The sequence below is a fragment of the Desmodus rotundus genome, chromosome 5 (genome assembly GCF_022682495.2).
Source record: "Desmodus rotundus isolate HL8 chromosome 5, HLdesRot8A.1, whole genome shotgun sequence".
Classification (NCBI taxonomy): Eukaryota; Metazoa; Chordata; class Mammalia; order Chiroptera; family Phyllostomidae; genus Desmodus; species Desmodus rotundus.
The window spans coordinates 148,819,699-148,833,995 of NC_071391.1; the positions used below are offsets into that span (position 1 = coordinate 148,819,699).

The window sequence follows — 14,297 nt, forward strand, 5'->3', positions numbered from 1 at the left end:
AAGAGATACATCTAGCAAGATGAGAGATACAACAGAATATATAAAAACACAGATTTAAATATAAATATTCAGTAATTACATTAAATGTAAATTAAGTATCCCCATTGAAAGACAAAGTACTGGAATGGATTTAAAAAGGCAACTACATGTTGCCTTTGAAAACATATCTAAAATATAAAAAGACAACGAAAAGTTAAAAGTAAAAACAAGAAATACATACTATACAAATAATGCAAAATAAAGTTGATGCTGGCTACATAAATACCAAAGTACTTTTAGGAAAAAGAGCCACATGAGAGATAAAGAGGCAACTGTTAACGATGAAGGGTCCAATTCACAAGATACAGCCATACTAAATCTGTGTCGTAGTTTCAAACCGTATAAAATAAAAAGTGATGAAACAAAAATAGACCATTTAACACCATCTTATTAGCTAAAAAATACAACAAAAACCAAAAGCTAAAGTAATGAATACACAATTAGTAAACTGGTCCAAATGAATATGTAGAACATGCTTTACAAGAATTTCTAAATAAACATTAGTGTCAAGCATTCATGGAATATTTATAAAAGCTGACCCTCTACAATTCCTAACATATTTTGCAAGATTGATAACCAGAGTATTTCTTTTGACCCCACAGCAATTTAAATAGGAATCAATAACAAGATAACTAGAAATCCTCATATATTTGGAAATTAAGAAGAGCGTTTCTTTAACATTACTTACTGAAGTGGAATATATGACAACCCTATGAAGCGGCAAATCAACTTTTACGATCATATCCAAGAGAATGTCACTATTGTCAGCAGGAACAGTACCACAATGGAACCACCCAAATGTTGACCAACAGCAAACACGCAATAGTGGATACATACATTTTATTTTATTCATACAACAGAATCTTAAATAGCAAGGTAAAAGGACCAACTATCTACATATATGCAATGCTATTGGTGAATTTTACAACCATAACACTGAACAGAAGGCAGACCAAAAATATATAAATTAAATTTTATGTTTTATAGACCCTACTTAACCAGTACTGAGGAATGCATAATTAACTGGTTATACAAAGAAACAAACAAAAACCAAGAAATGATTACTGGGAAACTTAGGACAACGTTTACCTTTTGGAGAGAGTGAGAGAGAAAAGTGGAAGGAGGCATAAACACACCCTTTACAGTCTTGGAAATACTACTGCTTGACTTGGTGGTCAGATGAACGTGTTGTCATAAACTGCCGGGCTAACAAAACTGTTTTCTGCACTTTTCTGTATGTTCATTACATTTCACAGTCAACATGTTTTCAAAAAAAAAAAAAAAAGTAAACAGGAAGCTGAGAGATCACGGTCATCTTCTAGCACCCCTGTGGTACCCAAACACTGATCAACAGTAGAGAAAAATCAATAGAGGATACATAAATTTTATTTTACTCAGAAAACAGACTCTCGCTGTTTAGCAAGGAGAAGTGACCAACTATCTACACATATGCAGTGGTATGGACGAATTTAATCATCACAACATTGAACAGAAAGCACGGCGTGGCCCTAACATTTAATAAAAGTCCCTCTGCCAGTGGTGGTCTCAACCTAAATGGAACACAGAGGTGATCACTTGGACAGGCATGGGCTACCTGTAGAAAGACAAAAACTGGTTCCAGTTTCCTCTGTCAGAGAGAAAATGGTGGGCAAAGTGAAGGAACACTTTTTTTTCCAACCCTATTCTTTTACCTGTTTTAATATTTAAAACTTCTGAAAGCCAATAAATAACTAAATAAACAATAAATAAATAAATAAAACTTCTGAAAGCCATTACTTATTCAAACACATAATTTTTTTTAAACAAAAATCATCTTGGATATGTAATTTTATGATAGTTCCAAGGAAGAGTCTAATTTATAACTAAAGAATCTCTGAAAGTTCAGTTTCTTGTCAGGGCACGTCTATTCCAGTACAAACATGTAAGTTTCCTAAATGACTATCATAGTCCAAAAACACAAAAACAAATGAAGTTTGACCATTCTGGCACCTCCATATAAAAGAAACATTACATTTTAATTTCAATTGAAACAGTCATCATAACTACGTAAGCCACGAATTTCACTAAGTGGTTATTTCCACAACTGGAAGATATGTTGATTCTGAATAAAAAGGCACAAAATAAAGAACTATTAAGTTCTGTTTAAAATTCTGAATCTAAGGACAAGTTTACATTTGTCATGATTTCTCGTGCAAACTGTTTTTTACCTCTGTTAAAGTGCTGAAGAAAATAAAAGACAAACATACAAAATGAACTTCCCATTAATTATTCATTTAAAACATCAACAATACGACTTATTCAACACACTCAAATATCGGTTCATAAATTTGAAGTTGCTTTAAACTAGCTGAAAACAGAGTATACCCTCTTTGTTCATCTCACCCTCCTCAGAGAAACTGTACGAAATACACTTTGCACTTCCACTGAGAGAAACAGACAGTATGCAGTATGGCGCACACAAGACTGGCCATCACCTGGTGGTTACTGAAGTTGGGTATAGGAAATACAGACTATTGTACTCCTCTTCCTCTTCTCTCTACTTTCATTATGTTTAGTATTTTCCCAATTAAAATGCTTCTAACAATGCCTACGCATAAAAACAAAAAGATTTAAAATAGTCTACTAGAGAGTAAGAAAAGATCCTATGAATAGACTTACAAAAGAATATAAAACTACTTATGATTTTCCCCCCAAATGCCCATCTTATCAGGAAGTCTGTACTTATCGTGACATTAAAGGAACTTACACATACAATGGACAGGTGTGTGAATACTTACATAATAGAAAGACTTGTACAATAAAAGAATGTATACAAAAAAGGAGGTATATACCAGTAAACGTACTTGCATCATCCCTTTCAATTCTGGTCCCATCACTCGTCGACACACAAGTGAAGTGCAGGGGTTCAACTTCGAGAAGTCCGGTGAGGGACGTGAAACTCCCCTCGGCGGCTGTGCAACTACTGACCTTTCCATTGCCTAACAGAGAAAAGGGACGAGTTTTATAATATTTGAAGTGGCAGCAGTCATATTGAGAATCAGAGCGCTACTCCAACCTCAAACAGAGAAGATGCATAAACAAACACATCCATCACCCAGTACTTCAACAACGGGCATGGCATTCAGAAAACTCACCAACAGGAGATACTGGTTTCCCTGCTACAAAAACGGAGTTGCATAAAAGCAACTCAGTGGCCATTCACATTAACAAGAAACAGTAACAAGCGAATTAGATTTTAGATGAGGAAAAAAATAATAAACCATCTGCTTACAATAGCTATTGCCCAATTTGTTAAGTATACATCAAGTCAGAATATATTCTAAAACATCAATTGCATACATATGACACTAAATAAAAACTAAAGAAATACCCCAAAGTATAAACAAGATTTATCTGTAAATGTCTTTGTATTTTGTATACATTATCAAATTTGTAGAGAATGAGCATACTACTTTATAATCATACAAATAGTCTGTTAGCGTATTTAACAATTAAAAAACAATCACATGGTCACAACTACGTGAACAATAAGAGCTCAGCAATAAAACCACAGCAAGACTGGATGGGCAAACACAAAAGAATTGAGAGTGTATGTGGTATGAAGGGAAGGGTTATTTTTAGTACTTCCCAATTTTCTGGGGTTGGCGCTACTTTAAACAGAATTAACAGCCAAAGTAAAACAGAAGCTCAAGATGAAAAAAACGAGGAGATAGAAAAACTGTTATCAACAACTGAAGGATTAAATTAAAAGCACGATTAAACTGCCATAGCCTTGTCTTCCAATCTCTCACTGATGCCCAGCATAGGGCCTGACACGTGTTAAATTATTTAATGACCACTTAATGTAAGATGTGTGACACGTAAAAGGACAGGTCCCAGTTCTCATGAAACACATATTCTATGCTAGAGGTTACTAGGCATTAAATAACTAATTACACTATTGAACTTTTTTTTAAAGTGTTCTGTTTTACTTAAGAGAAGTTCAAAGGACTATTAAAGGGAAATCAGTCTAGGGCAAGGGATAATAAAATACTCCCGTGATGAGGAGATGAGATTAGTGGGGGGGGGAAAGAGATTTCTATGTATGTATCCCACTGAGGCAGGGGAAACCAGGCAGAAAAAAACAACATGCATGATATCTCACCACTAGGAAGGAACATGGCACTGAAGGAACAAATGTGGCTAGAGGAATATTTTTCAATCCTAACATTATTCTTCATTATCTCTAAAATAATTAAGAACTCTGCCCTGGCCTGGTGTGGCTCAGTGAACGGAGCACTGGCCTGTGAACCAAAAAGTCGCCAGTTCAATTCCCAGTCAGGGCACATGCCTGGGATGCAAGCTAGGTCCCCAGTAGGGGATGCTCAAGAGGCAACCACACATTGATGTTTCTCTCCCTCTCCTTCTTCTTCCCTTCCCCTCTCTCTAAAAATAAAATAATCCTTTTAAAAAAATAAAATAAGAATTCTAAGTAGCTTTCATGTTGTTTGTATATACTATATTGATACTTACAGCAGAAATTTTACAATACTAATTCATTTAACAGTAATAAACTCAATAGATATAAAAATAGCATGCTTTGATGAAAAATAACTGTCTTCTAAAACAAAACTAAGTTAATAGGAAGAGTGGTAACGTTTTATATTTTACAAATCTCTTTCAAATCTGGCTTATTGGAGGGTAGCTGGATTTTCCTGTCTGCATTCAATGTGTTACAATATGTTGTTTTTGTAGAAGTATATGAAGAAAATCCAACCTAACACAATATGTAGTTGAAAAAGGAAGATTTTAATCAATAGCCTTATATATTCAAAAACTTGAGAAGTAGTAGGTTTTATTTAAAAGATTAGTTGCCAAGTGATACTGACATATGTTCAGTGAACTTCTCAAACTCTACTGCACTAAGATTAATTGGCTTATCTTGTACTTTTAAATAATCCTTTATCCATTATTTGGAAAATACTGGTTCCCCACTATATACAGATCTTCCAGGTATTAACACATTTGATTATATAATACCAAAAAATGACACTCACTAATCATCATAACCCATCAGAAAAAAAGGCTTTATATGTTGGGAAAGTTCGCTGTGGAGCATACACATTTTCCAAAATTCTAATTTTGCTTAAAAGCTTTTTTAAAACAAATCTTCACCTGAGGACATGTTCACTGCTGTTTTAGACAGGAAGGGGGAGAGGGAGAACAGCTCAGGGGGAAAGCAGGGTGGGGGGGGAGAAGGGGAGGGGGGGGAGAGGGAGAGAGAGAAACATCCATGTGAGAAACATCAATCAGCTGCCTCCCACATGCACCCCCACCAGGGATCGAACCTGCAACTTCTGGTGTGCAGAGGAAGCTCTAACCAAACAAGCCACCAGGCCAGGGCTAGAGGCTCTACTTTTCACATTGACAACAATTACTATCATTTGGATGGACACTGACAGGCTTTTTCTATAAATCTGAGGGAAAATACCTGCCAAATAATCAGGTCTGAATACACATATTTTACAAATGAAAACAGTATTCCATGATATAAAAATTAGCTCAGCTTGTAACTCAAACGACTGCATCAGTGTGTTTCCTTGCAACAGCCAAGGTTCTTCAGTAAGCAGCAGAAGTGTTTCATGCATACTTCCCAGCTCAGCATGAAATATTTAAAAGATGAGTACTCATGGGTTCAAAATTAAATAAAATTAACAATTTTTACTGCTTGATCACAGACATTCGTAAGTAAAAGTGAAACTGGCATAATTTTTTTACTTTTTAATTGAATTTACTGGGGTGGCATTGGTTAATACAATTATATAGGTTTGGGGTGTACACCTCCATAACACATCACCTGTATATTGCATTGTGTGTTCACCACCCCAAGTCAAGTCTCCTTCCATCACCATCTATCCCCCCTACACCCTCTTCTACTGGTTCCCACTCCCCCTCCCCTCTGGTGGTCACCACACTGGTATCTGTGTCTAGAAACTGGCGTATGTTTTATAGCAAGCACCTAGTGAAGAACATCATGTTTTTGCACAAATGTCAATGGAGTGAAAAAAGCAGTAATATCGTTCTGTCATGAAAATAGTTGACCCACAGACTCCATGAAAGAATACCAAGAACCTCGAGGAGGTTAATGGATCACAGTGGCAAGGGGGAGAGAGCCAGGTCACATAAGACTGCACTGCAGAGTAATGGGAAGACATGAAAAGTATTTTAAGTAGAGAGGTAAAGTGATCGGGTGTGCATCAAAAAATAATCATACCCATTGAGATATGGAGAATGTACTAAAGTGAGGCAAGAACAGACACAGAAAGACTGATCGGAAAACTATTGCTATACCCTGGGTTCAAGATAACAGCTATGGCCTGATCTGTCTTCACGTGGTCATGGGAGGTAAGAGTGTAGCAGGTATAAATTACACACTGATGGAAAAACAGACGGGACCTGGTGACAGCCTCAATGTGGAGGATGAGAAAGACAGAGGTGTCAAGGGGGACATTCAGATCTGTTTTGTGCCACTGATGCCATCAGTTGAGAAAAGGAACACTGCGGAACTAACGGTGAGGAATAAGATGATGAGACATTCATATGGAGACATATTATGATACCTAAGTCGATTCTCCGGTGTCTTCTATACTGAGCATGGTGACTCTTGCATATTTAACTCTCTGGCTAGGCCTGAGCTTTACCATCTTCTCCGTAAACTCTCTCCATGATGGATTTCTCATTCTATCCTCAGGTAAACAGAAGGCATCTATATGTCTAGTTCTAACCTATCCTCTGAGTTCCAATCATAAATTAATGTGTCACTTGGATAGAGGCAGATTAGCCCGAAGCATCAAAAAGAGGCACATAGCCAAGGCAGTGTAAGTCATTTAAAAAAGCAAGTGACAGGCCGATAAGTGTAATGGGATCTCTTTCATTAAAACTGTTCAAATGTGTGTTGCAAACAAATCTGAAAGGCTAAACATCCTGTTTACAGTAGTAACCTAAAAGGGTGGAGAGGTTGGAATTGGGAAATCTTATATTTGATTTATATTTCTATATTTTATTTTTCTTGTGCTTTTTTCACAATTCTTAATTCACATTAAAATAACCAGAACTAAGGCTACTTCCAAAAATTTACTTAGATTTAAGATGGTAATTACCTTAATATGTTCAAAAATAAATTTTCTAACATTTTGGTTTACTTACAACACTTGCAGTAAGTTCAGCAAAAAAGAGGAAATGAAAAATAAAATGGCCATTGTTCTATCTAACAAAACAAGATAAACGCCACATTCTGTCACCCGAAAAGATTATACAAAGCTATACATTCAATCCTAAAAGCACATTCTTCAGAAATTTATACAAGAACACATGTAACACTATATACAAAGAGAGACTGTAATAGTAGAGGCAGACAATTATTTTTCTTCTGCATCTTTGTATGTTAATTTTATTTTTTGAAATATGAAATATATGCTTTGATTTTATGAATAGCAAAAGCACACCAAATGAAAGTTAAGAGATTACAACAAATAATCAAACTGTAAACAGTCTCTTGTGAGGAGTAAAGTCACAATGACACACAATGAAACAAAAAACAAATCCACAACATTCAAAAACAACCTTAATATTTGAGAAGGGATGGAGAATAAGAAATAAAGGCAAATAGTTTAATGATCCACACACGTTGAGTTCTAAATTTTAGTTTTTAAAGATACAATGTCGTAACTACAATCTATTAAGTCAATGGTAGCTTAAATCCAAGATATGAAATTCAGAAATGTCTTTAATAAAAGAAGTTACTACCTGAAAGGACATCCGATAAGTCAATTTCATCTGACTGAACGCCAATGCTGCTGTTGTATACGTTTTTACAAGAAGAGCCACTCATCTCTAAGTCAAAGAGGACTGGATCAAATGGTGAGCTATACAATCCATATCTGAAAAATAAAATAATGTCCTAGCAATTTTCCTGTCAGCCATCCAATTAACAAATCTATTTACTTACTTTTAAGAGGAGACGCTAACCAGATTTAATCCATTAAATTCAGTGAATCTCAACTGCATTCCCTATAAACCTATACTCAAAAGACATGGTCCAGAGACTCAACAAATGTTGATCCCAATAAGCTGGTAGCTACTGAACCCAGACTGAACCTTCATCTGCAGACAGAAGCAGGGAAGAGATATGAGGCAGCCCTCCCTCACCTACATCACTGTACTGCTAAAGCAGAAAGTACAAACACTTGGAGTAAAATCTCACCAAAATCAGGATCTCCAAGTTTAAAAGATTACAAAACCATTGAGTTAAATAAAATAATGTTCTCTTCAAATACTAAGGCTATTTGAAGATAAGGCTAGAACTCTACTTATTTCATTATGTTTAAGTTTTAAGTTTTTTGATAATCAACCAACAGATAAAGAATACTAGTTAATGGGCTATAAGTGACTTACATAAATCCACCTACAAAGTTTAAAAGCAGAGAAACAAATTACTTTAAACAATACTTCCATTAGCTAGATAAACAGCTTTCAAGTATTTTAATACAATTAGCCCTGTCAATGACAATCTTCAGTTCTTAGGGAATTATTTCAGGAAAAGGAGGGACAAAGAAAATCTTAGGCTAATATGTGGAAAAAGGTTAAGCATAAGTTAAATATATTTTTGTAAGAAAGATAGTTTTTAAGCAAATATATACAACACTACTATGCAAAGGAGGTATCACGTCCGCAAAGGCCATCGGCCATCACACACATTAAAATACCTTGTCTGAAGCAAAGCCTCCATTGGTGTCAGCCTGTCCTGTAACTGTCTGGACACAGCAGTGAGCAAAGACGCACAGGCTGTACTGCATCCAGCCAAATCTTCATCTTTAACATAATTCAGTAAGACAAAATACCAATAGACAGAACCTGAAAACAACAACACAAATCAATGTTTGTTTTCCTCACTTTTTTCTAACAAAGAAAACTTCAGATTACATATTTATCAGTGGGTTCCCTTTTCCTAAAAAGACTTTCTTACAATTTGCAGTTACAAAGAAGCACCAACTTGCTTAGATGACTCTAAGACAACACGACCTAACAAAGAGTTTCAAACGTATGTTCTGAGAAATATATCAGGCTAACTACTGTTTAGGTTTTCAATAACATGAGATCACCTTAAGGGACATTACAGAATGGTTAGAATATTAGAAAGACGTCAGGGCCTTCAAGCCATCCATCTGAAATAGTTTCTCTGTACTAAAATTTTCAAAAACAATGGATGCAAGTGGCAGAACCAGCAATAGCACCCCTGAGCAAGTGAATGGAATATATTTTATAATGCCAGTTAAATGCAGACCAAGAAGGCTTAACAGATGATGGTGACAACGTATTTTAAGACTCTTTCATAAAATTTGAGATAACAGAGTACACACCAAAATTTAAGCATCTTACCTCTAAGACTATTGTCAACAAACCATTTTAAACACAGAAGACTAATAAAGTGATCAACCAAGTCCAAAACATCCTATTCTGTATAACAGAGAGTTAAGAGTTCATCCATTATATGTTAAGGTAAATATAAAACAGATTCTTTACCTAAATTAAGATACTGATAAAACACCCACTTACTAATAACTTTGAGAAAGCTTTTTTCTAGTACACCAGAAAGATCAAACCCTTGTGAAATGTATTTATTCCAGGTTGAATGGGTGTATTATATATAAAACAAGACAGTGAGAAACGTCCACAAAAAAAAGACAGCATCAGGTTTAAAAGGGCAAATCAGTATCCCTTCACAGTAACAACGTAAACCAGCAAAAGACATTTTTTTAAATCTTCATTACTATACACACACACACACACACACACACAGTACTTTAGAAGATTGCTTTCTCAATTCCTGCTTGGTAAGTACATTCATTCTTGAATGACATTTCCACACTCTTCAGGCGCTGGAAAAAACCACTGGCCCCTTGGAGAGAATTCCTGTTGGCCAGAGACCCTACCAATCACACACACTATATATATATGGATCATTTTACTTATGTCATCTCTCTGGTCATTGCTGGCATTTCAGTTTGTGATACCTGATCTATAGTCATTAAACAACCAAACAACACAATCATTTTAATGAAATAAAGAAAACATATAAATTAAGATGAGATGGTATTCATACTTAACTCTCCCACTTTTTCCTAGCAATATAATTAACTGAACAGAGTACCTCCCTACCCGATCAAAATGCAATCCCTTAAAAAGGGTAAGCTGCAGAAAAAAGGGGGACTAACAGAGGATAAAGTTACCAAATGATCCTAAATACATTGTGAAACATTGCTATGACTACAGTTACTAGTGATTAAACTAATTTCACATACCACCAGTTGCAGCTGCAGGTAGAAATGACATATTGTCAAGTAAAGCTTTCAACAGAACAGATCCAAATCCTGGTTGGCATGGGTCACATCTGCCATTACTGAAAATTTTTTTTAAGAAAGAAATTTTAATACATTGATAATCAAGGTCCAAATTCAACAAACACATGATGCAGTTCTTTTAAAAATCTTCAAAATGTATTAATACTAATCTCAAGAAATTTGCCTTAAAGCCCTACAGACATGCAAAAAGATAGTGGGAACTAATTATACCAAGGGTCTTTACAAATGTTTTCTTATGTATTAAAGCATTCTCTTTACCAAAAGGGGCAGACAAGCAGATATAGTCAATCCTGTTAGCTTTTTTTTTTTTTTTTAAGATTTTATTTATTTATTTTAGAGAGAGGGGAAAGGAGCGAGAAAGAGAAGGAGAGAAACATCAATGTGTGGTTGCCTCTCGCCTGCCCCTAACTAGGATCCCGGCCCACAACCCAGGCATGTGCCCTGACTGGGAATCAAACCAGTGACCCTTTTGTTTGCAAGACGGCTCTCAGTCCACTGAGCCACACCAGCCAGGGCCTGACTGTTAGCTTTTCAAAACTTCATAGATAGTTTGAGTCCCAAGATGTAGAGAAAATGATTTGGCCAGTATTGCAAATAAGCCTGGTAAGACTGCCATGTAACATGGGGCAAGGCCTCAGGGGAAGGATCCAAAGACAACTAGGAAGAAAAGGAATGAAGGTGGAAAAAGAGTTCCCTTCCCACATTCCCTGAACTATTAATAGACAGGGAAGCCTATTTAGTAATAGATTCATTTAACATGACAGTTACCCCTAAAAACCCAAAATTCTTTCTTAGAATCTCAATAGTCTTTATCAACTTTTGCAAATTTGTTTAAGTTATAGATACATTCAACAAGATCATATTACACTGGAGATAAGGTATCACCTGCCAAACTACAGGGGCACCTGCACAGTATACTTTCAAGTTAAAAAATACCAACCTAATGCACAAGGCTAGAAATCGGGCGCACTTATGGGCTATGCTTCGTCCTGCCTCAAAGAAGCAAACACGTACAATATCAGAAAGACATTTTCGTGTTTTTGAAAGCAGGCTCTCATTCCCTTCCTTCGAGCTGCAAAACAATAGCAAACATTTGAACTTCCTGTCATAACGTCCAAAAGGCAATCATCAGTAGTACGTAAAATCTTAAGTATTAACCTTCCAGGTCCATTGGAATGTACTCCTGCTAACCAACAAAGAGTATCCAATACAAGGCTCTGGGCATGTTCTGTGATTTGGCCATCATCTGCTTTCCTACAAAGGGTGTTAAGAAGCTTCTCATGAAATTCTGAAAACTGTAACATGGCACATCGCTGCACTCTACAAAAAAACAGTATAAATACATTAACAACCAAAATGAAACAGACTTCATGAATATTACAATTAAAAAAAAAAACTTTTGAAAATTAAATGTTATAATGAAAACTGGTCTCTGAATTTAATGTATGGTATTAAAAATTTTTTAATAGTATATAAGAAATATTTGGCTTGTAGAAAGTTTTAAAAGAAATGAAGTTTATAATAATGTATTACATTCTGACCAAGAGTAAGTAAAACTTTAAATTACTGTATTTCTTTCCTAATGCTACAAATATTGTATTCCTGGCATATACCAAGTAGTGCACATGCATCAGGGTTAAACCAATGAAGGAAAAAGACAATTCATCTCCAACAGACCTCACTGAGATGACAAGTTCTTAATAAGAGAAATAGAAATTAGAAAAAAAATTTCTAGTAAAAGTTAGATTTCAAAATATTGTGTTATGTTTATTACAATTCTTCCTTCCTATGTACTTTTATTCCTGTGAGAATAATAGGAAAAGGAAATGAGGTTACCTTTCCTTAGAAATTGAAGTTTTCTTAAATCTTCGAATTGTGACTGAGACCTCTTGAAGTAAGTCACAGCCCCGGAGGTTTTCAGATTTACGGGCGCCACTTGCATTTTCATTCTTAACATTAGATGATTTTTCCTTAAATACACAAAAATAGATAACTGAATAAATGATACTGAAAAGTGTTTACTATTAAAATTTTCAAATGAAGGATAATTAAATTATGAATCTTAAGACATACATCTCAAATTAAGTGATAGCTGTTGCCTTACACTCACTAAATGACTCAGTAAATTTCCCCCAGAATTATAATACAAGGAAAAAAACACAATTATTAAAGTTAGTAACTCCATGATTAAAGACTACAAATCCAATGTCCTGAATCCAAGTCCCAGCTACAACACTTAGGAGCGATGAGATATGCCAGCTCCCCAATCTCTAATGTTCACTCACTTTCTCTATGAAAAATGGAAAAAACAGCAGCACCTGCTCTGCCTCTCTCAGTTATTTTGAGGATTAAATCAGATAAAGCACACAGAAGTCCTTGAAAAATGAGAAGACCTACATTAATATAATATGCCTGATATTACTGGTATTGCTCCTGTTGCTTATGAATGATGATGACAGAGAAACAAAACCTCCAGCCCTCAGGACAATTCAACATCAGACAACTGTGAAGAGACTGCGTGGTAAACGGCTAGCTGCCGAAAATCAACTGTGAAAATTATGATTTATCCCTAAAATCACTTCCCATCTTCTCTTCCTGCATACTCCCAAATGTTTACCCCCCAAAAAGTGGTGAGTTGCCAGTAAAGGACACAAAAACAAACTCTCACACCTAAGAAAAAAGTATTATGACCTAAAATAATTGTAAAGGAAAATACCTGCTAACCATTACTCCTTAATGAATTTACCTTATGTTACATAGTTTGTTTGAAGTTAATTCAAAATATTTTCTTTTTAGTTTTTTTTAAGTCACTATAAAGAAAAAAATACAAAGAAACCAACTGTCTACTGAAAAAAACCAAGGGTCATACTTCATTCAACAGTGTGTCAAAGCTCATCCACAATGTTTAAAACAGAATTGTTACACTTCAAAATAACATTGTTTCACACCTTGCCTGCTGCAACTTTTGCCAGGAGTGAAGCAAGTGAATAACCCTTGTTGCTCTGGTGTTTCAGGGATGGAAGTCTTACTACAGGACGCATACCGCCATTACAGATCTCATCTGTTCCCCGTTCATTCACGGCCTTGACATGGATCAGAAACGAACGATATTTTCCTCCTGCCATACCTAGGGGAGCAGCATAGATAAGTAAGTGAATCACCCAAAGAGCAAACTGTTTTTTCAGTTATACAGAGCAAGTTAAAGAACTCCACAAAAAGAAAAACACACCTGTTTAGAATTTTTTCAAATTATACTTTTTGAGTATAATATAGTTGAATACCTTCTTATGTTGGTAGCAAAAAAACAAAAAGCACAGGAGTTACATGAATACCATAAGAGAACATTTTGACCGTCAGAAACATTTAGCAAGTTTCCCCCAACAAAGGTATTCATCTTAGTAATTTATATCTTTGTGAACTACAGAAAAACACAAAGAAAAAACTTCCATTTAAGGTACCACTATACGTGTATCCACCCAGTCTTTTTCTGTATCCATGTATACATATAAAGAATCACTATAGTATTAACAGTTGAAAAAGCAAAGGCTTTGGAGTCACTACCTGGGTTTGAATACTGACTCTACCATTTATAAGGCATGTAACAAATTAACCTCTCTGTGGTTCAGTTCCTTCAAATGGAAAATGAGAAGAACAGCACCTAACTCAAAGGTAACTTAAACACTTATAACTGTGCATGGATCAAATTAACACACCAGGAAAGCACTAGCCTAGCACTGCATCAACAGGTATTAAATCTTCCCGTGATTAGTTGGTTGGGCATTGTCCCACAAAGCAAAATGTCGTCGGTTTGAATCCTGGTCAGGGCACATGCCTGGATTGCAGTTTGGTCACCAGTTG

General features: G+C 35.5%; 1 protein-coding gene across 10 annotated transcripts in view; it reads right to left on the bottom strand.

The window, feature by feature from the left end:
- The window catches only part of BIRC6 (baculoviral IAP repeat containing 6), a 199,338-nt gene that overhangs the window by 116,496 nt on the left and 68,545 nt on the right, over positions 1-14,297 (bottom strand). For 7 of the 10 annotated variants that reach the window (XR_008426870.2, XM_053924547.1, XM_053924548.2 and 4 more), the window contains exons 16-23: positions 13,388-13,566; positions 12,276-12,409; positions 11,598-11,759; positions 11,380-11,511; positions 10,380-10,477; positions 8,784-8,931; positions 7,825-7,958; positions 2,871-3,017 (exon numbers count right to left, since the gene is read on the bottom strand). Coding sequence is in view for 9 of the 10 variants with exons in the window: in XM_053924547.1 (XP_053780522.1) it covers positions 2,871-3,017; positions 7,825-7,958; positions 8,784-8,931; positions 10,380-10,477; positions 11,380-11,511; positions 11,598-11,759; positions 12,276-12,409; positions 13,388-13,566 (1,134 nt within the window). In the remaining variant the exon portion in view is untranslated. The remainder of the gene's footprint in view (positions 1-2,870; positions 3,018-7,824; positions 7,959-8,783; positions 8,932-10,379; positions 10,478-11,379; positions 11,512-11,597; positions 11,760-12,275; positions 12,410-13,387; positions 13,567-14,297) is intronic. The other 3 variants (XM_053924549.1, XM_045189317.3, XM_045189314.3) reach the window with 1 other exon arrangement.